The 26,978-nt window shown below is 40.3% G+C and overlaps 1 protein-coding gene and 1 pseudogene across 1 annotated transcript in view; one reads left to right on the plus strand and one right to left on the minus strand.

Annotated features, from left to right (window-relative positions):
* Positions 1–1,297: 1,297 nt before the first annotated feature.
* SPTSSA (serine palmitoyltransferase small subunit A) overlaps positions 1,298–26,978 on the minus strand; it is a 31,020-nt gene continuing 5,339 nt past the window's right edge. Inside the window, exon 2 of the mRNA XM_066277701.1 lies at positions 1,298–2,291. Coding sequence (XP_066133798.1) covers positions 2,188–2,291 — 104 coding nt within the window. The 3' untranslated portion in view covers positions 1,298–2,187. The remainder of the gene's footprint in view (positions 2,292–26,978) is intronic.
* Positions 14,820–15,768, plus strand: LOC136335118 (ubiquitin carboxyl-terminal hydrolase isozyme L5-like; annotated as a pseudogene).

Below are 26,978 nucleotides of genomic sequence, written 5' to 3' on the forward strand. Positions count from 1 at the left end.
TCAAAAGTAAATAATTACAGCCTGACCAGGTGGTGGCACAGTGGATAGAGCGTTGGACTGGGATGCGGAGGACCCAGGTTCGAGACCCTGAGCTCACCAGCTTGGGTGCGGGCTCATCTGGTTTGAGCAAGGCTCACCAGCTTGGACCCAGGGTCACTGGCTTGAACAGGGGGTTACTCGATCTGCTGTAGCCCCACGGTTGGGGCACATATGAGAATTCAATCAATGAACAACTAAGGTGTCCCAACGAAAAACTAATGATTGATGCTTCTCATCTCTCTCCGTTCCTGTCTGTCTGTCCCTATCCCTCTCTCTGACTCTCTCTCTGTAAAAAAAAATAAAATAAAATAAAAAATAAATAAATAAAAGTAAATAATTACATATTAACCTCACCATCCCTGACTAATAGTGATGATATAGGTTGACTCTTTAAAAACACCAAAATTGGCCTGACCTGTGGTGGCATAGTGGATAAAGCGTCAACCTGGAATGCTGAGGTTGCCAGTTCAAAACCCTGGGCTTGCCTGGTCAAGGCACGTATGGAAGTTGATGCTTCCTGCTCCTCCCTCTCCTTCTCTCTCTCTCTCTCTCTCTCTCTCTCTCTCATTCTCTCTCCTCTCTAAAAATTAATAAAAGTAAAAAAAAAATTTTTTTTTTAAAAACCACCAAAATAAAGCGTTGACCTGGAATGCTGAGGTCGCCTGTTCAAAACCCTGGGCTTGCCTGGTCAGGGCACATATGGGAGTTGATGCTTCCTGCTCCTCCCTCCCCCTTCTCTCTCTCTCTCTCTCTCTCTCTCTCTCTCTCTCTCCTCTCTAAAAATTAATAAAAGTAAAATTTTAAAAAATAAAAATAAAAACACCAAATTTTTATACAGTATTCGTTACCTCCCGACTAGTAGATACTTCACACAAGTCTAGTCCTTAAAAAATGTAGGGCCAAAAATACTCTTTTTCAAAAACAGCAAAGCTTATTTTGGAAAGCAGATTAAAATATAGTATGTGTAATTTTTTAAATTAGTAATACTTTTATGTTGAGAGACACATTAAGATATACTTACTGTTTATACATCCACAGCAATAAGTTCAGAAATGTAAGTACTAGATCAATACTTAACCAATGAGAAAAAAATAAATAAAATATATGGCAACAGCCACTGATTTTTCTCTCTTTGAATTTAATGAGTTTACATCAAAAAATTAGTCATTTTACATTTAAGAAATAAAAATCTTTAAAAAAAAATACAAAGTGTGAAAGAAAGGATTTTAACCACGTTTACATTTCTTTTTGCTATAGCTTTTAACAATTCATCTCATATTTTATTGCAATGTTCAAATGCATTTGCAGCACCCATTTACAATCATGAAATTGAACATAAGGAAGTACACTGTTAATAACAATGTCACCTCAGAAGAAACTGATTCACTTTCTTTTAAAAACTCTATGGCTAATAAGCATTACACAATAATGCTATTTAACCCCCTTTTGTCACAAGAATCATCATCAAAGTTTTCTGGAAATGAGTCCACATAATTAAATATTTAAAAGGTGAAATGTCCCTTATTTTTAAGTTGAGCAAGATCCTTTTTTTGTTGTTAAGAAACACTTAAGAGTTTTAAAGCAGAAGCTGTTGGAGTCGAGTCTAGATAGCTAAAACTGTACTCCTGAGTTCAAACTTACAGAGAAGTCTTTTGTAAATAGTTCACAATAAAATATCCTCCCTCCCTATCCCCCTGCCCCAGTTTTTACAAAACTTTGGTCAAAAGTAGAAATATACCCAGGCAGATGTGTGTATGCCATACAATAGCAAGAGCAGTAAAGCCCAACTAATGACTCTGGGTTTAGAAATAGAAGGCAATTAAGATGTACTCAAAGTTACATTAAGAAAAGCTTTCATGGGGTAATAAACAGTCACAAAGGTTAAGAAAATATTGGTATCAAAGTACAAATGACTACAATGTTAAAATAGACAAAAATTACTATACAAGAGCCTTTTTTAAAATTAAAAATAACACAACACATGAGTCAGGATTCTTTTCCTGTTTACTCATTAATTTTAGTCTTTATATTCATAGGGTTGGTTATGTTGACATCTAGTAGAGTTTCTCACAACATCTGATGAAGTCTCATTCCAGCTTTACAGGTGGTTCTTCCCTAAGGAACGTCTTGCTTCCGGTCATATCATGGTCATTGTACAATTTCAAAATAGTGCAGTATCGCCATGACGTGCTGAGGCATGAAGACGTATCCTGTGTACAGTGCCATCCCCACAATGGAAACCAGCATGGAATCTGAGTTGTCATTAAGGAAACTTATTATTTTTATGAATTTATTCAAAACTAAATCCCAATATTTTTTCTTTTTTTAAAATTACTTTTATTTAAGACTTCATTTATTCATTTTAGAAAGGAGAGAGAGAGAGAACGGGGAGAGGAACAGAAAGCATCAACTCCCATATGTGCTTTGACCAGGCAAGCCCAGGGTTTCGAATCAGCAACCTCAACGTTCCAGGTCAATGCTTTACCCACTGCACTACCTCAGGCCAGGCTATCCCAACATTTTTCAATGAATGCTTTATGTTGAAGTACTCATTCACTTGATGCTTTCTCACATATATCAAGTATTTATAAAGAACTACTAACTACAGCTGCTAATACTCACTAGATTTTTTTTTAGCTCACTTTACCTTCACCATGACCTTACAAGGCAGTTTCTGTTATTTCCCCCATTATACTTCAAAGCATCAGACTGTTTAAAATTAAGCATAGAAAGTGACACTATTCAACCTAAGAAACAGAAATGTATAGAAATAAAATTATGTGAGTGCCTGTAAAAGGTCTACCAACTTGAATAAGTAATAAGAATGTATGATCCACCCTGGCTGGTTGGCTCAGTGGTAGAGCGTCGGCCTGGCGTGCAGAGGTCCCGGGTTCGATTCCCGGCCAGGGCACACAGGCTTCTCCACCCCTCCCCCTCTCCTTCCTCTCTGTCTCTCTCTTCCCCTCCCGCAGCGAGGCTCCATTGGAGCAAAGATGGCCCGGGCGCTGGGGATGGCTCCTTGGCCTCTGCCCCAGGCGCTGGAGTGGCTCTGGGGCTCCACTCGCAACAGAGCGGCGCCCCTGAGGGGCAGAGCATCGCCCCCTGGTGGGCAGAGCGTCACCCCCTGGTGGGTGTGCCGGGTGGATCCCAGTCGGGCGCATGCGGGAGTCTGTCGGACTGTCTCTCCCCATTTCCAGCTTTCCAAGACTTTTTAGATTTAGACCAGAATGTGGCTAAAAGCCTTAGCTTTGGAGCCAAAGCTAAAATCAATCATACACCAGTGACACAGAAACTGACAGCATCTGCTACTATTAAACATTTAGTATTATCACTAACTTTGCAACATCAAATCAAAGTCATCCTGATAATCAAAACAATAAACATTCTGTATGGTGTTCCTTCCTTCTCATTCTAAAGAGAACTGAAACTATATATGCAAATCAACAAGGGGCCCTAACAAAAATAAATAAAATCTAAGAGCTGCTCACTTTGCAGAGTCACCTAGCCATGCTAAAAGGAGTAACAGTTTCTGGACTATTGATAGAACCATGTTTTATTTAGTCGTTCATATTCTCTTCCTCTCTCTCCCTCCGCCCTTGTCTCATACCTTTGGCTCTACATAGTAGTAGCTTATCATACCTTACATTCTTTTATGAGATGATAGGGTTTATATAAACAATGTGCTTACTACCGACTAATATTTGTATAACAGTTTAGATAACAAACCTCTTTTATATATTATCTTTCTTGACCTTTACAGAGTTCCTGTGAAGTGTTTATTATGACTATTATGCCTCAGGGATTGACAAAACACTGAGTGACTTGTCTGGGGCCACACAAAAAGCTGTCTTCAGAGCCAGAGAACAAACAAGCAATCTGAGTCAAATTCTAAAGTCATTCCTCACATCCAGCAAACATGGGTGAGATGTCTTCCATAACTATTTCTTTTTAGTTTCCTTTTTAGCCTCCCTTAATCCAGTTTTCTTAAATTACCACCTTCTTTTGACCACTTAATTTATTTTTTACAGAAGATATATACTCAGTTTCTGTGTCACTCACTGCTCATCCCCTCCAGGCTGTAGACACTGCTCTCGTCATCAGTGACTCCTAGCAGATCTAATGGCTATCAGAATTGACAATACTTTGGTTTTTCCCTTTCACAGCTCTTTCCTCCCTGGGCTGAGGTATTCTCAAGGGTTCTCCTCCCATTTCTCTCCCCATTTTTGTTTCACTGGCTCTTTTTCCCTGTCTGTCCCTTTTGTGAATTTTGTGCTTTTCTCTCAAACATTCACTCCTTCCCTCCTCCTCGTACAGCAGCCATGCTCTTTGGGTAGGCCTAGCCCTATCCTACCACCAGGAATAAATCCTAATTGATCTTAACCAATTAGTAATCCCTTCTCTTTGTAACAATGTCTGCCCTCAAAACTGATCAACCAACTCAACGCTGAGGACTTCTGCTAGAAGTTCAGGAACGGACTCTTTCTCTCTCTCGCTCTCTCTCTCTCTTTCTTCCCTCCACCCCACCCCCACCTAAAATATCCAATTTGCTGATGGACTGCTGGAATCACTGGTGTCACTTTGCCTCCATGAAGAAAGCAACTCAGAACAAAGCTGACTCATAAAAGTGGAGGAACAAAAATAACCGCGGAAAAATGGAGCCGGAGCCCTAATCAAACCACACTTCAGTTAATTCCACTGGACTTTCCGATATATAGCCAAGAAATTCCCTTCACTCTCAAACCAGTTTGAGTCAGATTTTCTGTTATGTGCAAATGAAAGCACTCTAAATGATAAAATGGAGTTCCCAATATTTTGTCTTAGGCCCTGTACACTCTTGTAACTTAATCAATCACCTTCATGTTGTTGACCTGACCGCACCTTCCATACTACAGACAAATATTTCCCACAACTTACTGAACATTTCTACCTATGACATTCCATAAGGTACTGTGAATTCAACAGAGCCAAAACAACTCATTTTCTCCAAAACTAAATCTTTCTGAGTCCTATTTTTTCAACTACTTGAAAATAGTTAATATAACTATTTGAGATAAACTAGTTGATATAACTATTGATTAACTATATGCCTAGCCATCCAGTCTACAAACTGCTTTGATTCCAACTCTCCACATTCAAGTTATCTAACTTCTCCGTTCTTCTCAATCCCTACAATGGACAGACTGGAACAAGGATTCTTGTGTAAGTTACTCTTGAGGGAGTTTCATCAGAAAGGGGGTACAGAGAGAACTGGATAGAGGGTGACGGAGGACGATCTCTCTTTGGGTGATGGGTATGCAACAGAACTAAATGACAAGATAACCTGGAAATGTTTTATTTGAATATATGTACCCTAATTTATTGATGTCACCCCATTAAAATAAAAAATTTATTTATAAAAAAAGGGGGGGGGAGTGAGTAGAGAAGAACACAGCAGGTTCAGGAGCTCAGTTCCCAGGAGTGCTCTAGATCAGAGGTCCCCAACCTTTTTTGGGCCATGGACCGGTTTAATGTCAGAAAATATTTTCACGGACCGGCCTTTAGGGTGGGATGGATATATGTGTCACGTGACCGAGATAAGCGTCAAGAGTGAGTCTTGGCCCTGGCCGGTTGGCTCAGCGGTAGAGCGTCGGCCTGGCGTGCGGGGGACCCGGGTTCGATTCCCGGCCAGGGCACATAGGAGAAGCGCCCATTTGCTTCTCCACACCCCCCTCCTTCCTCTCTTGTCTCTCTCTTCCCCCCCCCACAGCCAAGGCTCCATTGGAGCAAAAGATGGCCCGGACGCTGGGATGGCTCCTTGACCTCTGCCCCAGGCGCTAGAGTGGCTCTGGTCGGGGCAGAGCGATGCCCCGGAGGGACAGAGCATCGCCCCCTGGTGGGCAGAGCATCGCCCCTGGTGGGCGTGCCGGGTGGATCCCGGTCAGGCACATACGGGAGTCTGTCTGTCTCTCCCCATTTCCAGCTTCAGAAAAATACAAAAAACAAACAAAAAAAAAAGAGTGAGTCTTAAACGGATGTAACAGAGGGAATCTGGTCATTTTTTAAAAATAAAAGATCGTTCAGACTTAAATAAAAGCCTGAACGGAAATAATGTAAGTTATTTATTCTTTCTCTGCGGACCGGTACAATGGCCCATGGACCGGTACCGGTCCGCAGCCTGGGGGTTGGGGACCACTGCTCTAGAGCATGAACTGTATCACATAGTTGGTGATGCTTTGAGGCAAGGAGCCTGACCTTTTGTATCCCTTTAACTGTCATCAATTATTGGCTGCAAGATGGGATGAGGAAATCCACCTGAGCAAGACCTCTGCCTTGGCTAAAGGCAATAGAGAAGGGGGCAGCTAGACAGCATTAGCAGACAACACTTAAAGTGGTGGAAGAATCAAGGTGGGGGACCAAGAGCATTACTATGCTACTTTTCCACTGTACCTTCCAACATGCCAAATCATCCCAACAAACACCATCCTATTCACAGCCATATTTATATGAGTCTTAGAAAACAACATTCTTTACTATCATACTGCTCTGCCTTTTAATATGGGTTAATAATAACATAATAGTAGTAGCAGCAGCTTTCATTTGTGAATGTCCAGTGTGTCCCCAGCAGTTAGGTACTTTAGCATGTTCAAGTAACATCCCCAATATCAGAGCAAAAATGGATTAGAGCCAGTTTCAAACCAAGTCAGTTGAACTCCAAAAACCTGTGTTCTTAAACACTATACTATAATACGTGACTTTCAACCTTTTCCATCTCATGGCACACACAAATTAATCACTAAAATTGTGTGGCACACCAAAAAATATATATTTTGCATAAACTAATCACTAAAATTCCGTGGCACACCAAAAAATACATACTGTTTTTTGCCAATCTGACCAAAAAAATAGGTATAATTTTGACTCATTCACATGGCACAGCTATTACTGTGTTGGCTGTTGCCATTCTTTTATTTGACAACCTAAGGGGAAAGAGGTCAGTGTACCTAATAAATAGTCAGGTATTGCATGTTTTAAAAATTCTTGTGGCACACCAGTTGAAAATCATTGCGATAATACCTTCCTAGATATGAGGAGTCCTATTCCTCCTAGCAAAACCTAATCCTTCTTAGAGCTCACTTAGTTATCTCCTCTTATATAAGGCCTTACTCAACACTCAAATTTTTTCCATTCTTACCCCAACCTCTTGGCAGAATTAATTATTCCCTACTGCTCATATAAAACAGCACTTATCACCTGATACTACCTATTTGTAGATACAATTATCTCATCTTGTATCAGCTTTCTGAATACAAGAACAATGTCTTATAATTTTTGTATCTCCTACATCTAACATAAGATATACACAGTAAATATTTGATGAATAAAGGAACAGCTCAAGAAATGTTATTTGACTCTGGAGTCACTGGGGTGCTTTCTACAAATTCACATTATGTGACTAACAAACTTTACAGCAACTGCAAAGGAAAAAAACAAAATCCATTTCTAGGCAATACTATATTATCAAAATGCTTTTTGGTTTGTAAAGCTTTTATATAAATCTTTAAAAAGTGTACACCAAGCAAATGAAATGGTATAGTAATAACCTTCAGGTCATTGGCTCAAATTCAAAAAAGTGATCACTAAAAACCACTATTTTATTGCTTGTATTATATCCTTTTTTTGTATTATATAGTCTTTATGGCACTATAATTCTCCAATTTAGTATGAAGAATATATCAGTTATGGAATACGCATAGATTAGCTTAACAGCAATTACTCCATTATGAAACAAGAATGTGCAACTTAAGCTCAATTTTATGAACACTACATTGTCTAACTTATAAATTTTTATATGCATATAAAAGCATGTTTTCCTAGATGAAACAAGAACTTTTTAAAACTTAACAATGTTTTTTGCCTGATTCAAATATAAGATACCAGAGTTCATGACTTTATATAGCATTATGTTGTAATGCATACATGTGAGAGAAAAGTAGTAAGAAATAAAGAGTAATCAGCCTGACCAGACAGTGATGCAGTGGATAGAGCATTGGACTGGGGACACAGAGGATCCATGTTTGAAACCCCAAGGTCGCCGGCTTGAGCCCAAAGATCACTGGCTTGAACCCAAGGTCGCTGGCTTGAACAAGGGGTCACTTGCTCTGCTGTAGCCCCCCAGTCAAGGCACATATAAGAAGCAATCAATGAACTAAGGAGCCGCAATGAAGAATTGATGCTTGTCATCTCTCTCTCTTCCTCTGTCTATATCTGTCTCTCTATCTGTCCCTCTTTCTGTCTCTGTCAAAAGAAAGGAAAGAAGGAAGGAAGGAAGGAAGGAAGGAAGGGAGGGAGGGAGGGAGGGAGGGAGGGAGGGAGGGAGGGAGGGAGGGAGGGAGGGAGGAAAGGAAAGGAAGAAAGAGTAAAAAGAAAGTAATTTATAAAGAAGAAAGAGTAATTATATATGCTAAATTCAGGATCATGGTTACCTGGGGTGGGGTGAAATAGGAGAGGAAGAGGGAAGAAGCAATTGAAAAGGGGCATTAAGGAGGCTGCAAATGTATTAACGTTTTTCTTCACCTAGTTGGTAGTACATGCGCATTCACTGTATTATTTTGTGCAGTATTTGCATGCCTAAATCAGTAACATTTTTTTAATAAATAAGAACTGCCCTGGTCAGTTAGCTCAATGGATAGTGTTGGCCCGGCATGCAGGCATCCTGGATTCAATTCCCAGTCAGGGCACACATGAGAAGCGACAATCTGCTTCTCTTCCTCTCTCTGGCTCCATTGGTTTGAATGATGCCCCCCGGTGCTGAGGACAGCTCAGTAGAATCGAGTGTCAGCCCCAGAAGAGGGTTGCCAGGTGGATTTGTTGGAACCCATGTAGGAGTCTGTCTCTCTACCTCCCCTTCTCTTACTTAAAAAAAAATAAAAAGTATAAATAAATAAGAACTGTAAAAAAAAATGGAACTGCAAAATAGTACTAGGCTAAAAATTGTTTTGTATGAAAGATCTATCTATCTCCCTTACAAAGTTTGTGTTGGGCATAACCAGATCTAATTGGTTACTAGGAAATAAACAGAATGTCTTAGCTCCCAGAAATAAAATAAACAATTCTCAATTCAGGCTAAGATGAACAGAAAATGATCAAAAGTCACTTAAACCTAGATGCAAATGTCAATTTGTAAGCTGCTCAAAAAAAAACTTAACCTAACCTTTTATCCAGAGCCACTTATTAAATTTAACTTTTATCCTGTGTCCTCCAAAAAGTATTTCTATATTCTAATTTCATCTCTCCTAATTATTTCCAGAATCACAATTAAGTTTCTAAAAGTGAGTTTTATAATACAATTAATTTTTTTAAGTATTCCTCCAAATTATCTTAAAGCTGTCAAACCATAAGGGAGTTTATTAAACTAACTTAATCATACTGTGACAGTCACACTAAGTGAACAAGTAGACAATAGAACCATGAGGTACTTCTACTAGCCTTAAAAAGAATGCAGACAGGGCCCCGGCCAGTTGGCTCAGAGGTAGAGCATTAGCCTGGTGTGTGAAAGTTCAATTCCCAGCCAGGGCACAGGTGCCCATCTGCTTCTCCAACCTTCTCCCTCTCCTTTCTATCTCTCTCTTACCCTCCTGCAGCCAAGGCTCCATTGGAGCAAATTTGGCCCCAGCGCTGAGGATGGCTCCATGGCCTCCACCTCAGGTGCTAAAAAAATGGTTCCAGTTGGATTCCTCAAAAAATTAAAAATCAAACTGCTTTTTGACCCAGCTATTCCACTCCTAGGAATATATCCTATGAATACCAAATCACTGATTCAAAAGAAGAAATGCACCCTCATGTTTACTGCAGCATTGTTTACAATAGCCAAGATCTGGAAATAGCCCAAGTGTCCATCAGTAAATGAGTGGATTAAAAAGCTGTGATACATATACACGGTGGAATACTACAAGACCGTGAAAAAGAAGGAAATCTTACCCTTGTGACAACATGGATGGACCTGGAGTCTATTATGCTAAGTGAAATAAGCCAGGCAGAGAAAAAACTCATATGAGGAATCCAGTGAACAATGTGGACTGAGGAACAGAAGAGAGGCAGAGAAGGAGTTAAAGAGTCCAGAGGGAAAGCAGTCAGAGGGAAAGGGGATGAGAGGAGGGGATCAAAGAAAGGAAAGATATTAGTGAAAGTATATACACATAACACAGAGAGATAGAGGCAGGACAGTAAATCATGGAGGGAAGGGGGGAAGGCAGTGGGGGGAGGGGGCATAGAGGGTATCAAGGAGAACACGGGGGGATATATTCGGGGGAATACTTGTAACTATGTAAACACAACAAATTAAAATCAATTAAAAAAATGGCTCCGGTTGCAACAGAGCAATGCCCCAGATGGGCAGAGCATAGCCCCCTAGTAGGCTTGCTGGGTGGATCCCAGTCGGGCACATGCAGGAGTCTGTCTCTCTCCCTCCCTGCTTCTCACTTCAGAAAAAAACAAACAAAAAAAAAGAATGCAAACAGAAGGCACCTTTTTTATTTATTGACTTTTCTTTTAGAGAGAGGGGTGACAGAGACAGAGAAAGAGAGAGAAGGGGGGGAGAGGAGTGGGAAATGTGCATGTGCCTTGGCCGGGCAAGCCCAGGGTTTCAAACTGCAGATTTCAGCATTCCAGGTTGATGCTTTATCCACTGCACCACCACAGGTCAGGCCAGAAGGCATCTTTTATAAGTAATTTTCTACAAATGCAATTTAAGCAACGTGACGAAAACTATTTCACTGTACAGAGTTGAATATTCCCTGATATTATATTTGGCACCATTTAAAATGATAGTTTTCTTAACATTCCTAGGCACTGGTTCTGTTGTGACATTGACAGAGTTAGCAACTCAAACCTAGATCAGTTGCAGTGCCATGCCATTTCCAGCATCTGTTTGTTGTACTTTATTTACAGTGTGTCAAAGATACTTTAATTTTTTTTACCTTAAATTTTTTCTTTTCTTTTCTTTTTTTGTCAAGGATACCTTGAGAGGTATGTTAAAGAATGCAATGGACCTGACCTGTGATGGTGCAGTGAATAAAAGCTTGAACCTGGAATGCTGAGGTTGCTGGTTTGAAACCCTAGGCTTGCCTGGTCAAGGCACATACGACAAGCAACCAATGAACAACTAAAGTGAAGTAACTATAAGTTGATACTTCCTGCTCCCCACCCCTCTGCAAAATCCACAAATAAAATCCTTTTTTGTGTGTGTGTGTGACAGAGACAGAGACTGAGACAGAGAAAGGGACAGACAGAGACAGGTAGGCAGGAAGGGAGAGAGATGAGAAGCATCAATTCTTCATTGCAGCTCCTTAGTTGTTCAATTATAGCTTTCTCATATGTGCCTTGACCAGGGGCTACAGCAGAGTGACTAACCCTTTGCTCAAGCCAGTGACCTTGGGTTCAAGCCAGTGACCTTGGGTTTCAAGCCAGCAACCTTTGAGCTCAAGTCACTGACCATGAGGTCGTGTCTATGATCCCACGCTCAAGCCAGCAACTCCATATTCAAGCTGTTGAGCCCTCATTCAAGCCAGGTAAGCCTGCACTCAAGCCTGCGACTTTGGGTTTTCAAACCTGGGTCCTCTGCATCCCAGTCCAACATTCTATCCACTGAGCCACCACCTAGTCAGGGTCATAATTAAAATATTTTAAAAAAAAAAGACTCCAATGGAGCCCTGGCCAGGTGGCTCAATGGATAAAGCACTGACCCAGCAGTGGGTTTGACCCTGATCAGGGACCATAGAAGAAGCAATCAATGACTACACAACTAAATGGAACAACTAAGTGAAACAATGAGTTGATACTTCTCTCCCCCCTCCCATTCTCCTTCTCAAATCAATGGGAAAATTTTTTTTAATGCAATGGATTGAGAAATCCACTCAAGTACCAGGTAACAAAATATAGCTGGTACACTCTAATCAGTGGTTTTCAACCTTTTTACACTTGGGGATTGGTGAAAATAGAATTATATTAGGGACCACTAAGGTAGAAATCACCCTGAGCATAAGCGAATTGACTAAGATCATTGGGTCTATAATCTTCATACATCAAGGTGGTTAACTCCTTCACAGACTGGCACAAAATTTCTGGGAGACCAGTCCACAGACTGGCAGTTGAAAAACACTGCTTTAAAAGGGTATGTTTATAATGATCTCTTGCACCTTTTCCAAAAACTACCAATTAATTTTAAGTTCTCAAAAGGAGAGCACCGCGGCTCAGCTCTCCTTTGCTTCTACTTGTAGTGCATCACTAGATAAAACAGGCACTTCATAAACCACTCAACGAGCAGATAATGTGCCAGGATATGTGCAGGCACTCAAAATAAATTTGTTCAAGAGCTGAATGCATAATCAGAGGCATTCATAACCCAGACATAACATAAATATGTTATGGGTTCGATGGATTAAAAAGCAGAGAAATTGTTTCTTTAACAGAGATCCCCAACTAATTAAGAGCTGATAAGTTTCCAGATAAGAAAAAAAAATGATTTTATAGTCCATACTAGGGTTCTTCTCCAACCCTTTTCCAGCAAAAACCACCAAAAAACAAATAAAAATGATTAAAAAGAAAAGAGAAAAATGCTTAAAAATAAGTACAGTAAACCAGAAGTAAGACTACATTAACTAACAGTTCTTATCCCAACCAGTTACTGTGTTATCACTGTCTACCTTAGTAACCTATCACAAGACTTTGGAGATATCAGAGTAGTTTCTCAGTGGGAAAAAGGCCAGGAACTTTTGCTCCAGTGGGTTTGACTTATCTCTTCACTAAGCTAAATAATTTCAATGATTTAAGTCTCTAATTGCACTAGTCATATTAAAAAAAAACAGCTAAAATATTATCTAAAACAATCTTATCTTCTTTTAGTCAAACTCTTTTTTTAAAACTAATTCTAAATTGTTATTTTTATGCTTAGAAATACTCAACAGTTTTGCTAAATCAAATTTATTTTAAGGAACCATCCCACTGAAAATAAAAATAAAGCATTTGACAAAGTAGTACCATAGGCTGTTTGGTGAAAACCAATCAAAGCCCTAAGTGAAAGCAGTCACAGGAAAAGAATTATAGCCTTCAGCAAGAAACATCCCTCAGCTCAGCTGCCACACAGGTAGGAGTCCTTTTAGCTCTATTTCAAGACACTTAAAAATTAGCCAGACCAGTGGTGGCGCAGTGAATAGACCATCGACCAGGGATGTGAGGTCCCAGGTTCGAAACCCCAAGGTTTCTGGCTTGAGTGCAGCTCACCAGCTTGAGGACAGGGTCACCAGCTTGAGCGCGGGGTCACCAGCTTGAGTATGGGATCATAGACATGACCCCATGGTCTCTGGCTCGAACCCGAAAGTCACTGGCTTGAGCCCAAGGTCACTGGTTTGAGCAAGGGGTCACTGGCTCGGCTTCAGCCCCTACTCCCCCACCCCACCCCCTTTAAGGCACATATAAGAATCAATCAATGAACAACTAAAGTGATACAACTACAAGCTTATGCTTCTCAGATCTCTCCCTTTCTGTCTCTCTTTCAAAAAAAAAAAAAAAAATTAGCACCTGCACCCAGGCTCCCTCTCCAGAATGGCACACCTCCAAGCTATCACAGAGCTCTCTACTAGTGAAGGCCACACATCCTCCTGCACCTCATCAGTGGCAGCCCAAACCATCTGCATTGCTTCAGCAATTCCAGTCAGCCCTGTCCACACGTGTTTAATGCCCGATGGGGCAGCTTCGAGCCTACCTGCCCAGGCTACCCAAGCTATCCCCCAAGATGCCAATCATTGCTTTTGTTAGTGCCTGCTTACTAAATTGAATAGGTTTCAAGTGGTCTGCTCCAAGGCTATTGTACCAGGAACCAGGAACACATATAAGATATGATGGCTGGAATTTCTGTATTGGTAGTCATTCTACTTTTATAACTATTGATCATAAATACTCTCTTTCTGTCATTCCATCACTACTATTCTCTCAGCATTACAATTTATGAAAAGTATATACAGTATACTGTATTCAGTAGATCTTCTGGGACATATAGTTTAATTATTAAATATGAGCACTGTTTGTTTATTAGTTTTTTAGATTTTAGAGAAAGGAGAGAGAGGAGAGCAGGAATGGGAAGCATCAACTCATTGCTTCTCCTACGTGCCTTGACTGGGCAAGCCCAGGGTTTCATATCAGCAAATTCAGCATTCCAGGTTGACACTTTATCTACCCACTGCACCACCACAGGTCAAGCTGTTATTGTTTTTTTAATCAAAAGAATTTATCTTATCTTTGCTTCAAAGTACCATAAATATTATATCACTCAAAGCCTGAGAGCGGGGTCACAAAGTCTTAAAGCAGAGTTCAACAGCAGGCTTGACGACAGCAGGCGCTTGGGAGGCCAGCATCCAGGGTGGAGTGGATAGTGTGTGGCTGGGCCCAATGGGCAATGCCCAGGAGTGGTGCTCCATGGAATGTGACCCTGTGGTCTTCCCCAAGCTCCTTAAATGATTCAGTTGCCAGGAGCCCAACTAGAAGAAATATAAAGCTTAGAGCCTCAGAATTTTAAAAATTAAAGCCACTTCATGGGTTAATTTTTCTTTTTGAGTGGCAACCAGAAGAACCAGCAGGCTCTGTGGTTCAGGACTCCAGATTTGAAACAATATTTTTGCCAAGCAGGTAATAATGTTTGTGCTACTCAAGCCAGAGTAAGTGCATTATTGAATTGTACTCATCAAGATGTCCATTTAGGAGAGATAGTTTCAGAGTTTAAAGAATTTTCACAAAGTTTTGATGCAGCTATGAAAGATTTGGCACTGAGCAATTTAGATCTGATTGGAAAAACACGAAACAGCTTCACCAGAGAGCAAATGTTTGGATTTGATGCAAAGACATCAGCAAAAATGCCTGACCAGGCGGTGGCGCAGTGGATAGAGCGTCAGACTGGGATGCAGAGGACCTGGGTTTGAGACCCCGAGGTCGCCAGCTTGAGTATGAGTTCATCGGGTTTGAGCATGGATGACCAGCTTGAGCCCAAGGTTGCTGGCTCGAGCAAGGGGTCACTAGATCTGCTATAGCCCCTTGGTCAAGGCACACATGAGAAATCAATCAATGGACAACTAAGGAACCTCGACGAAGAATTGATGTTTCTCATCTCTCTCCCTTCCTGTCTGTCTGTCCCTATCTGTCCCTCTCTCTGACTCTCTCTGTCTCTGCCACACACACGAAAAAAAAAAAGACAGCAAAATAAGAAGATGCTTTTCACTTTGTTGGTTATGTTCCTCTTAATGGAAGACTATATGAATCAGACAGATTAAGAGAAGCACCAATTGATTTAGGTGCATGCAATCAAGATGACTGAATTAGCGCTGAGACCAGTCATAGAAAAAAAGATACGAAAGCACGGTGAAGGTGAAATTCAATTTAATTTAATGGCCATTGTGTCTGACAGAAAAATTATATATGAACAGAAGATAGCAGAGTTACAAAAACAACTTGCTGAGGAACCCATAAATACAGTTCAGGGTAATATATTAAGTGCTATTCAGTCAGAGTTTGCCAAAAATCAAATGTTGATTAAAGAAGTGCAGACATTAAAAAGATATAAAATTGAAAGTATCAGAAGAAAGCATAATTACCTGCCTTTCATTATGGAATTGTTAAAGACTTTAACAAAACACCGGCAGTTAATACCTCTAGTAGAAAGGGCAAAAGGAAAAGAATGCAAAGAAAGCCCAGGAAACCAAATGAACAAGATGCTCTGGGATGTGTACACGTTTCTGCTTCAGATTTATTTTCACAAAAACCATTAAGTATAGAGAACTCTGAGTAACACCCTAATTGACTCAGTGCACGTTTGGCAAGAGTAGCAGTCTGTCTTGTCTTTAATGTATAGATTCATAAACGTTTCCCTACTTGCATCATGTGCATGTAGTGCCTCGTAAGTAATACAATGGGGTAAAGATAGTCTATTCAATAAATGATGTTGGGAAAACTGGAAAGATACACACAAAACAATGAAATAGACCACCTTCTTCATACACAAGAATAAATTCAAACTGGATTAGACTTAAATGTCAGACTCAAAAACATAAAAATCCTAGAAGAAAACAGGCAGTAATATCTCAAACATTTCTCATAACAATATTTTTTCTGATACATCTTCTCAGGCAAGAGAAACAAACAAAAAAAATAAACAAATGAGACTATACTAAACTAAGAAGTTTTGAATAGCAAAAAGATACCATCAACAAAATGAAAAGACAACCCACTGAATGGGAGAGCATACTTGCCAATGATACATCTGATAAGGGGTTAATATCCAAAATTTATAAAGAATTCATAAAACTCAACACCAGGCCTGACCTGTGGTGGCGCAGTGGGATAAAGCGTCAACCTGGAACACTGAGGTCGCCGGTTCGAAACCTTGGGCTTGCCTGGTCAAGGCACATATGGGAATTGATGCTTCCTGCTCCTCCCCCTTCTCTCTCTCCCTGTCTCTCTCTCTCACTCCTCTCTCTCTAAAAAATCAATAAATAAAATATTTTTTAAAAGTCATATTTTAAATAAAAATAAAAATTTTTTTAAAAAAACTCAACACCAAAAAAAAAAATCCAATTAAAAAATGGTCAAAGGACCAAAATACACACTTCTCCAAAGAGGGCATACAGATGGCCAATAGACACATGAAAAGATGCTCAATGTCACTAATTGTCAAAGAAATGCAAATTAAAACCACAATGAGATATCACCTCATACATGCCAGAATGGCTATCATCAATAAACCAACAAACAAGAAGTGTTGGCAAGGATGTGGAGGAAAGAGAACCCTCTTGCTCTGTTAGTGGGAATGCAGATTGCTGCAGCCACTGTAAAAAGCATTATAGAATTATCTCAAAAAATTAAAAATGAGCCCTGGCCAGTTGGCTCAGTGGTAGAGTGTCGGCCTGGCATGCGGGAGTCCCGGGTTCAATTCCCAGTCAGGGCACACAGGAGAGGTGCCCATCTGCTTCTCCACCCCTCCCCCTCTCCTTCCTCTCTGTCTCTCTCTTCCCCTCCCGCAGCCAAGGCTCCACTGGGGCAAAGTTGGCCCAGGTGCTGAGGATAGCTCTGTGGCCTCTGCCTCAGGCGCTAGAATGGCTCTGGTTGCAACAGAGCTATGCCCCAGATGGGTGGAGCATCACCCCCTGGTGGGCATGCCAGGTGGATCCTGGTCGGGCACATGCAGGAGTCTGTCTGACTGCCTCCCCGTTTCCAACTTCAGAAAAATACAAAAAAAAAAATTAAAATGAAACTGTGTTATGACCCAGCAATTTTACTTCTGGGAATATATTCAAACAAACCCAAAGCAATAATTCAAAATAGTATATGCACCCCCCACAGTATTATTTTTAATAGCAAAGATTTGGAAGCAGCCCCAGTGCCCATCAGTAGATGAGTGGATAAAAAAATCTGTGGAACATTTACACAATGGAATACCACTTGGCCATATAAAAGAAGAAAATCTTACCTTCTACAAAAGCATGGATGGACCTGGGGAATGTTATATGCTAAGCCAGTCAGAGAAAGACAAGTACCATATAATTTCTTATACGTGGAATCTAAGGAACAAAATAAACTACCAAACAAAATAGAAACAGACTCATAGATACAGAGAACAGACTAACAGCTGTGAGACAGGAGGTGAGGGAGGGGTCTGGGTGTAAAAGGTGAAGAAATTAAGAAAAAAAATACCCAGCCCTGGCCAGGTAGTTCAGTAGCGCATTTCCAGACATCCCAAGGTTGCAGGTTCAATCCCTGGGCAAGGCACATACAGGCATTAAACAATAGATGCATATATAAGTGGAACAAAAAAAATCAATGTTTCTTTCTCTATCTCTCCTCTCCTCTCTCTTTCTCCTCTCTTCTCTCAAAAAATCAATAAATAAATTTTAAAAAATTTAAACTACACAAAGAGGCCCATACCAGCACACATCATAATTAAAATACAAGAGATTAAAAAAAGAGAGAGAATCTTAAAAGCAACAAGAGAAAAGCAGTTAGTTACCTACAAGGAAGTTCCCATAAAACTGTTAACTGATTTCTCAAGAGAAAATTTGCAAGCTAGATGGGATTGGCAAAAAATATTGAAAGTGATGAAAAGCAAGGACCTATAACCAAGATTACTCAACCCAGCAAAGCTATCATTTAGAATTAAAGGACAAAGAACTTTCCAGACAAGAAAAAGCTAAAGGAGTTCATCATCATCAAACCAGAATTACTATATATGAAATGTTAAAGAGATTCCTTTCTTTTCCTTTTTCTAGCTAAAGACACAGAGACAGAAAGAGAGAAGAGAGAGGGGCAGATAGGGACAGACAGGCAGGAAGGGAAATATATGAGAAGCATCAATTCTTCATTGTGGCACCTTAGTTGTTCATTGATTGCTTTCTCCTATGTGCCTTGACCAGGGGGTTCCAGCAGAGTGAGTGACCTCTTTCTCAAGCCAGAGACATTGGACTCAAGCCAGCGACCTTGGACTTCAAGCCAACAACCATGGGATCATTTATGATCCCACATTCAAGCCAGCGACCCCTCAATCAAGCTGGTGAGCCTGCAGTCAAGCTGGCGACTTCCAGATTTCGAACCTGGGTCCTCTCCATCCCAGTTCGATGCTGTATCCACCATGCCACTGCCTGGTCAGGCAAAGGGTCGTCTTTAAGAAGAAGAAAAACATATATATATATATATATATATATATATATATATATATATGTATGTATATATATATGTATGTATGTATATATTCCAATAAATACATATCTATCAACAATTGATTCTAAAAAACAAAATAAATAAACAAGCAGAACAGAAACAGACTCATAGATACAGACAACACTTCGATGGTTGCCAGATGGGAGAGGAGTTGGGTAAAAAAAGGTGAGGAGATTAAGAAGTAGAAATTGGACTGACCAGGCAGTGGCACAGTGAATAGAGCATTAGCCTGAGATGCTGGGGACCCAGTTCAAAAACCCCAAGATCACCAGCTTGAGTGCAGGCTCATTCATCTTGAGCGTAGGGTCACCAGCTTGAGCGTGGGATCATAAACATGACCCCGTGGTCGCTAGCTTGAGCCCAAAGGTCACTGGCTTGAAGGCTAAGGTTGCTGCTGGCTTGAGCAAGGGGTCGCTCGCTCTGCTGCAGTCCCCCGGACAAGGCACATGTGAGAAAGCAATCAATGAACAACTAAGGAGACTAAGGAGCCGCAACGAAGAATTGATGCTTCTCATCTCTCTCCCTTCCTGTCTGTCCCTAACTGTCCCTCTCTCTGTTTCTCTCTATGTCTCTGTCACACACACACACACAAAAATCCAAATATACACAAACTGGACCCTAAAGTATATGAATTTAAAGCTAATTTAAGTTTAGGGTTAAGTTTATTGCATTCTGAGTTTTGGTAAACTGCCCATATGTATGTGATTTGTATATTGTGATACAATAAGTTAACAAATATATTCAATTGTTCTAGAAAAGAATTCATTGACACAGACAACAGTATGGTGATTACCAGAGGAAAAGGGGACTAGAGGAAGACAGTAAAGGGTAAAGGGGGAATAGATGGTGATGGAAGAAGGCTCAACTTGGGATGCTGAACACATAATACAATATACAGATGATCTATTACAAAACTGTACACCTGAAATCTATGTAATTTTATTAACCAATGCCACTCCAATGAACTCAATAAAAATAAAAATAAATAAATAATGAGTGCCCAAATTCCATTATCTGACATTAGGTCTGAGAACTTGTGTTGATTCCCTGGATATATGACTACCATAATGATCCTAGAAAATGAACAAATAATACTCTTCATCTGTTATGACTAAAATTAATCATTTAATCTTTTAGCTCAGTTAAATGCTTAAAATTTATGTCAGATCTTGATTAAATTGGATGTGTTTCTTCTCATCACTAATGGGGGAAAAATCAGTATTTCTGGCTTTGATATCTAAATATTTTGAGAATTATTTGGAAAAGTATTGATTTTTTGTGTGTGTGTGACAGAGACAGAGTCAGAGAGAGGGACAGATAGGGACAGACAGACAGGAAGGGAGAGAGATGAGAAGCACCAATTCTTTGTTATGGTACTTTAATTGTTCATTGATTGCTTTCTCATATGTGCCTTGACGGGGGGCTACAGCAGACAGAGTGACCCCTTGCTTGAGCCAGAGACCTTGGGCTCAAGCTGGTGAGCCTTGCTCACACCAGATGAGCTTGTGCTCAAGCTGGCGACCTCAGGATTTTGAACCTGGGTCCTCCGTGTCCCAGTGTGACGCTCTACCCACTGCGCCACCGCCTGGTCAGGCTGGAAAAGTATGATTTTAGTGCAGCTCATTTGAAAAGGATAAAAGTTCAATTTCTAGTGATTTTCATTGCTGCCAGTACATAAAGTAATAAACATCCCAATTTTAGTTTCGCAAACTTTACAAAAAATAATGTGAAGGAATGGAGACAGGACCCAAGTCACCTCTTCTGACAAATCCCTGTATCACATGCTGAAACACCACAGAATATCTACGTGTGCCCTGTTCCCACTGCCATCAACCTCTCATGACTTTCTCTGCCTGTCCTAGTAGAGACCACCTAGTTCTTGTGTATGGTTTTCTTCACCTTGCACCTTTTCCAAAAACTACTCAAGTAAAAGTTATAATATCCTTAGGAGTATAAATAAGGGATATTTGATCATTCTCACTTAGGCAGCAAAATATCAAGGCAGTGCAAACACACTAGAGCAGTAGTTAAACTCAAGCACAGGAGTCCTGGGGTACAAGGCTATCTGGAATGGCAGGATCAGTTAAGGAGTCCTTCAGCTGCCACTGTACAGAGGACCCGAGTATTGCTGTAACCTGCTAGCTCTTCTTCCTGTGCCACCTTATAACTTCACTTCTCCCACTTTACTTCCTGAATCTTACAATTATGCATTTCCCCAGGGTATAAAAGATCACCTGAGACTGTGAACAAAGGAATAACTAACTTGGGTAGTACTTTATTTCATTCAAGTAACAAACTCCTGGCACGCCTCCAAGACTTATCTATCTATCCATCTAACAACTATAATTCAGAACTGAGCCACCTTTTCAACCACAGCCCAGCAGAATGGTTTCTGCAAAGAGGGATGGTAAGAAGGGCGATTCTGTCATCAACGCAGTAGTGACAGGGGAATCCACTATCATCTTCACAAGCACACCCATGCAGTGGGCTTCCAGAAGAATGCCCTTCAAGCACTCAGAGGTCCAGAAATTTGCAATGAGGAGATGTAAACTCAAGATGTGTCCATTAACACCAGGCTCAACAAAGCCTTCTGGGCCAAAGGAATAAAGAATGTCCCATACCATAGCCAACCAAGCGTGGTTGTCCAGGAAACATAATGAGGATGAAGATTCACCAAACAAGTTCTGCATATTGGTTACCTGGCACTACTTCCAAAATTCTTCACATAATCAACATAGGTGAGAATTAATCACTAATTGTCGGACAAAGTTATAAAAGCAAAAAACAAGTGAGATAGGAGTTAAGGTGCTTACATCATAATCTGAACAGAAATAATGGTATTGAGCTTTCTCTGACAGACATTAAGACTGATTTTGCCTACTTGGCTTCACAATGAAGTCTGGCTTTGCCAATTAGGTTATGTGATGAATATATTCTACAAATTGTATAAGAAAATTATACTTTTAAGGTTTTAACAAAATTTAAGCAATAAAATACATGTATGAAAAGCAAGAAATTAAATCCTTTTATAACTGCCTAAATGTATTATGAAAGATTTCAGATTTCAACTAAATGAGTGAAAGGATACACATTACATGCTTTGGGGGCTACACAAACAAAAAATCTGAATACCTCTGAGCTGGAGGATTGGAAGTATTAATTTGCCCATTATAATTATCCCTATGCCTGCTTTCCCTATTCGTCCTTGGTAATGGAAAAATGAAAAGCTGAGTTCATTTCTACAAAAGGAAGGTCAAAAGGAAATGGCAACTAAAAAAAGAAAAAAAGGAAATGGCATAAAATATAAACAAAATACTAAGAACTGTTGGGAAGAAATTTATTTTCTGCATAAGTTTGAAGATGGTGCAAAAATGTACAGGTTATTTCAAGGTTATTCTGAAATCACATTTTGTGTGAAAGCACCTTGAGAAAATCCTTCTAAAAGGCATTAAGCTTATTGACCTAAGACTATTTTTCTAGAAGTAACCCTCTCTGATATTAAAAACTTTACCTAATTGTCGGGAGCCGATCCACTAATGCTGGCTAACTAGGTCACAGCAGGAGAAGATCCACAACTGCTGGTTGACAAAGTCACAGCAAAAGAAGATAGAGTCACCGCAGTAAGACCAACAGCTGCGGGTTGACAAAGTCACCGCAAGGAAAGGCACAATGACACTTCCCCCTTTAATCTTTTGAATTAATCTGGCCTTATATTCCCCCCTTTTCTGGGTGTGTGCTATTATTTATGGCACAGGGATAATAGTACCGTGCTTTCCCTGTAGATTTGTAGTAATTTCTTTGGAAATGAGACAGAAGGTGTAAGTTCCACAGAAAAGCCTGTAAGCCCCTTGAACTGGGCTCATAAACATAAGAGGCTGGCCATGATATCCCTCATAAAGGGTTAAGTTTGTAGGAGAATTTCTTCTTATTAATCATGTTAGAAAGAATATAGTTAGAACTTAGCTAGTATATGAATATAGTAAATAAATAAAGTTTAACTAGACATTAGAATCTTAGGTAAAGTGTAGTGGAGTGGCCTGTTGCGTGGCCTTGGATAGGAGTGCAGCTGGCTAGTAAAGAATGTTTTGTTAAAAGACTTGTTTTGTCACTGAAGGCAGTTGCTGGGCTTTTCTCAGTAAAACATTCTCATGAGATTTTTGTATTTTCCAAGAATAGGAGAGGTATGTGGTGGGATTCATAGCAGCAATAGCAACTAATGCCTTCTGATATTATGTTGCTACTAGCTATCTTGCAGGTGCACTCTATGTATCTCTAAGTAAAAATTACTCTTTATACTATGTCAGTTTCTTAACAGCAAGCCTTTTGTAGTCTTGTGAAAAAAGAATTAGGACACTACATGAACTCAAGGCTATTTGCCTGAGCAAGCGGTGGTCCTCTGCTAGTCCTTGATGATTTCGTCTGCTATCTCTTTCTGTGCCCTTGACTCACAACAAGAGTAAAATAGAGTTATTAATTAGTACTAATCTTTTAGAAGTTTGTACCAATATTATTATTACTATTGTATAACTGTACTTTGAATAACTTACCACCTGACTTGTAGCTTATAGATGTGAATTAACTGTTATCTGGAAACATGTAACCATAGTGAAACAAAATACCATGTGACTGTAACTCAGTGTGTATGCATAAAAAGTAATGTTAGACCAGCCATTGAGAGAGATGCCTGGCAGTAAATGCTAACCAGAGAATAAAGAATTCGGCTCTCTCACTCGATTTCGCCGACGCCGTCTCCTCCTGTGGGACCCCTGGATCCTCCCCCCGGGGCTGGACCCCGGCACCTAATCATCAAATCACATGTTGATTTTTACTGGAAATCTATTTAGACTTTCTGATGATTCTATATGTATAAATATTTTCTTTTATGTATACACATTTGAGTTTACTCTTCATTTAACTTTTAAAACACAACTATAGTTAAATATTAAAACAGTAGCAAATAATGAGCATATTATAATTATAGTCCTTCACTCATTCACTACTGCATCTAAAATGCCAGCAGTGAGTGTTATTCACTGGCCCCATTTAGCAGTCTGACCCTCAACACCACCCCCAGGATGATGGTCATCATCCTCATGTGCTTCTCCATAATACCGGAGCCATCTTTCTTGATTTAGATCAAAGTCCACCTGTTCCACCTGGCCCATTTCATCAGTCTCTTCTAATTCCTTCCTTGCAGGTAGGAGTTTTCCAGCAAAAGGAGCTATTAGGACAGAGAGTCATTCTCGGGAAAGTTTACCTTAAATACAATGATTAAGTGACCCTTTTCATATGGCCAGTGATAAACTGGCATGCCTTCAGTTAGTATACATTTGGTATCTCCATGCTTGACAATCTGATCTAGATGAGATGTAATAACTATGGCTCAGTAGTCAAGAGTAGATACTGACTTTTGGAAGCCACACAATGCTTCAACTAGCTGTATGTCCATATACATGTAAAAGTCTCGTCAAGTAAAATAAGCCTACTGCCCTCCCTCCATGTTCACTCTGCTCCAGCCAAACCTGCCTCATAATGGCCTTCACATATGCCAGGCAGGCTCTGGACACAGAGACTTTGACCTGGCCGTTCCCTCTGTCAGCTATGCATGTCCCTCAGAGTCTACCCTACCCCTTCTCAATCAAGCCTCTTTAGAAACAGCAAATCCATCCCACCCACAGATTTCTTATCCCCATGACCCACTTTTCTTTTTCTGTAATGCTCATCATCTAACATACTATATAATTCATCTACTATAAAAGTTCCACAAGGACAGAGATTTTTGTCTCATTTTCTTACTGCTGCATCACAAGCACCTAGGCCAGCATCAGACACAAGGTATTCACAGAGAAGTATGCTGAATTAATAAGTGGCCCCAACATGCTTTTTCAATTGGACTTCCACCTATTCTGCCTTAAAAAATCCCTGCTCCAACTTGTCAGCCAGATATACTGGCCATCCCAACACACCTCTATATCCCAGTCCACACCTTCTTCCAACTTGGGAAAAACAAAAACACTCATAATACCTCCCAAAGGGCTCCAGATACAACAGTCCGCTCTGCACTTGCTGCCCAGCTCCCCAAGCTGACCTGACAGGGGGCATCCACCTGAGGACTCGTGTAAATGTGATTTTTCCTGAAACAGCTCTAATTTCCTTAAAGGAAGAAATGAAGTCCATTTTCTCGGAAACTTACTACAGAACTCAGTAAATTAAAAATGAGAAAAAAACATGCCTGACCAAGTGGTGGCGCAATGGATAGAGCATTGGGCTAGGTTGCAAAGGACCCAGGTTTGAAACACAAAGGTCGCCGGCTTGAGTGCGGGCACATCTAGCTTGAGCACAGGGTCACTGACTTGAGTGTGGGATCATAGACATGACCCCATGGTCGCTGGCTTGAGCCCAAAGTTCCTGGCTTGAGTAAGAGGTCACTCGCTCTGCGGGAGTCCCCTGCCCCTCATCAAGGCACATATGAAAAAGCAATCAATGAACAACTAAGGTGCCACGACAAAGAACTGATCCTTCTCATCTCTCTCCCTTCCTGTCTGTCCCTATCTCTCCCTCTTTGTCTCTATCGTATAAAAAAAATGAGAACAAAACAGTTCCTAGGTTGTACTTTTTTTTTCATTCAAAATGAAAAGAACCTGACCCGTGGTGGCACAGTGGATAAAGCATCGACTGGTATGCTGAGGTTACCAGTTTGAAACCCAGGGTTTAACTGGTCAAGGCACATGCGAGAAGCAAATACTATGATTTGATGTTTCCTGCTCTTACACACACGCCCCGCACCACCCTCTAAATCAGGGGTCCCCAAACTACGGCCCGCGGGCCTCATGTGGCCTCCTGAGGCCACTTATCCAGCCCCTGCTGTACTTCCGGAAGGGGCACCTCTTTCATTGGTGGTCAGTGAGAGGAGCATAGTTCCCATTGAAATACTGGTCAGTTTGTTGATTTAAATTTACTTGTTCTTTATTTTAAATATTGTATTTGTTCCCGTTTTGTTTTTTTTACTTTAAAATAAGATATGTGCAGTGTGCATAGGGATTTGTTCATAGTTTTTTTTTATAGTCTGGCCCTCCAACGGTCTGAGGGACAGTGAACTGGCCCCCTGTGTAAAAAGTTTGGGGACCCCTGCTCTAAATCAATAAAAGTGTTTTTAAAAAGAAAAAGAATTTTGAGTTTTATGGAAAAAAGAAATGTATATTCTTATGTCTTATTTTCCTATGTTATTAAATAGATATTAAAATGTCAGTGAGGAAACTGTGACTGGTTTTGAATGACTACTCAAAACACAGGAGGCATTTCCCTTCATCACTTGAACTCTCCCTCCAAGGCCTCAGAGGCCAGGAGGACAGGATCTGACCCCTCTCCTGCAACCCCCACCCCCTCAATCTGCCCCAGCCACTTCACCCCTCAGCATCCCTGAAACATCCCTGAAACATGCCAGATATGCAGGGGCCTTGAAGCATTTGTACTCACGGTTCCTTCCTCGTGGCTGCAATACTCCTTCCCCTGAATTCCTGCTCTGCTTAAATCTTTCTAAATGTCCCTTTCCTGGCCACTCTAGCTAAAACTGAAGAATATTCTCTCCTACTTACTTCCTAGCCTCTTCTTTTTTATTTTTCCTCATAATAGCTTTAACAACCTAATTCATATTTTTTACTTATTTATCTAGTGGCATTAGAATAAATACTTTTATCTGTTTTATAGTCCCAAAATCCTGAATGGTATCTGGCAATGGTGTGTGATACATTTGGAATACAGAATTCAGGAAATGCATACAGTTTATAAGTGAATAGACAGAGCAATGCAAATTTTTAACATCTCCAAAATAATCAAAGAAGTTCTTCCTATCATAACATTTTCTACTTCTTTAAATTTGAATTTTCACTCTCCAAGAACTGAATTCAGTTCACCAGAAACAGCCAAGCTCCAAAGCCATTCTAAAAGTGGTTTAAAATCAGGTCTCTTCTACCATTCTCAACTACTTACGTAATTGCTTTGAAATGATACATCAATATATAAACAAATGTTTCCCAAGCATTATTTGTGTGCTTAGAAAACTCCTTCCTTGAAGAAACAAGGCCTGTTTTTCAGGGGGATCTAATTCCTAACATAACCCCAAAACAGCCCATATTTAGTTTAAAATAAATGAAAGTTTTAATGCCGTGGAAACAAGAAGCCATAGAGAGATGGCAAATATAATCCAG

Source organism: Saccopteryx bilineata, chromosome 4 (assembly GCF_036850765.1).
Source record: "Saccopteryx bilineata isolate mSacBil1 chromosome 4, mSacBil1_pri_phased_curated, whole genome shotgun sequence".
Lineage (NCBI taxonomy): Eukaryota > Metazoa > Chordata > Mammalia > Chiroptera > Emballonuridae > Saccopteryx > Saccopteryx bilineata.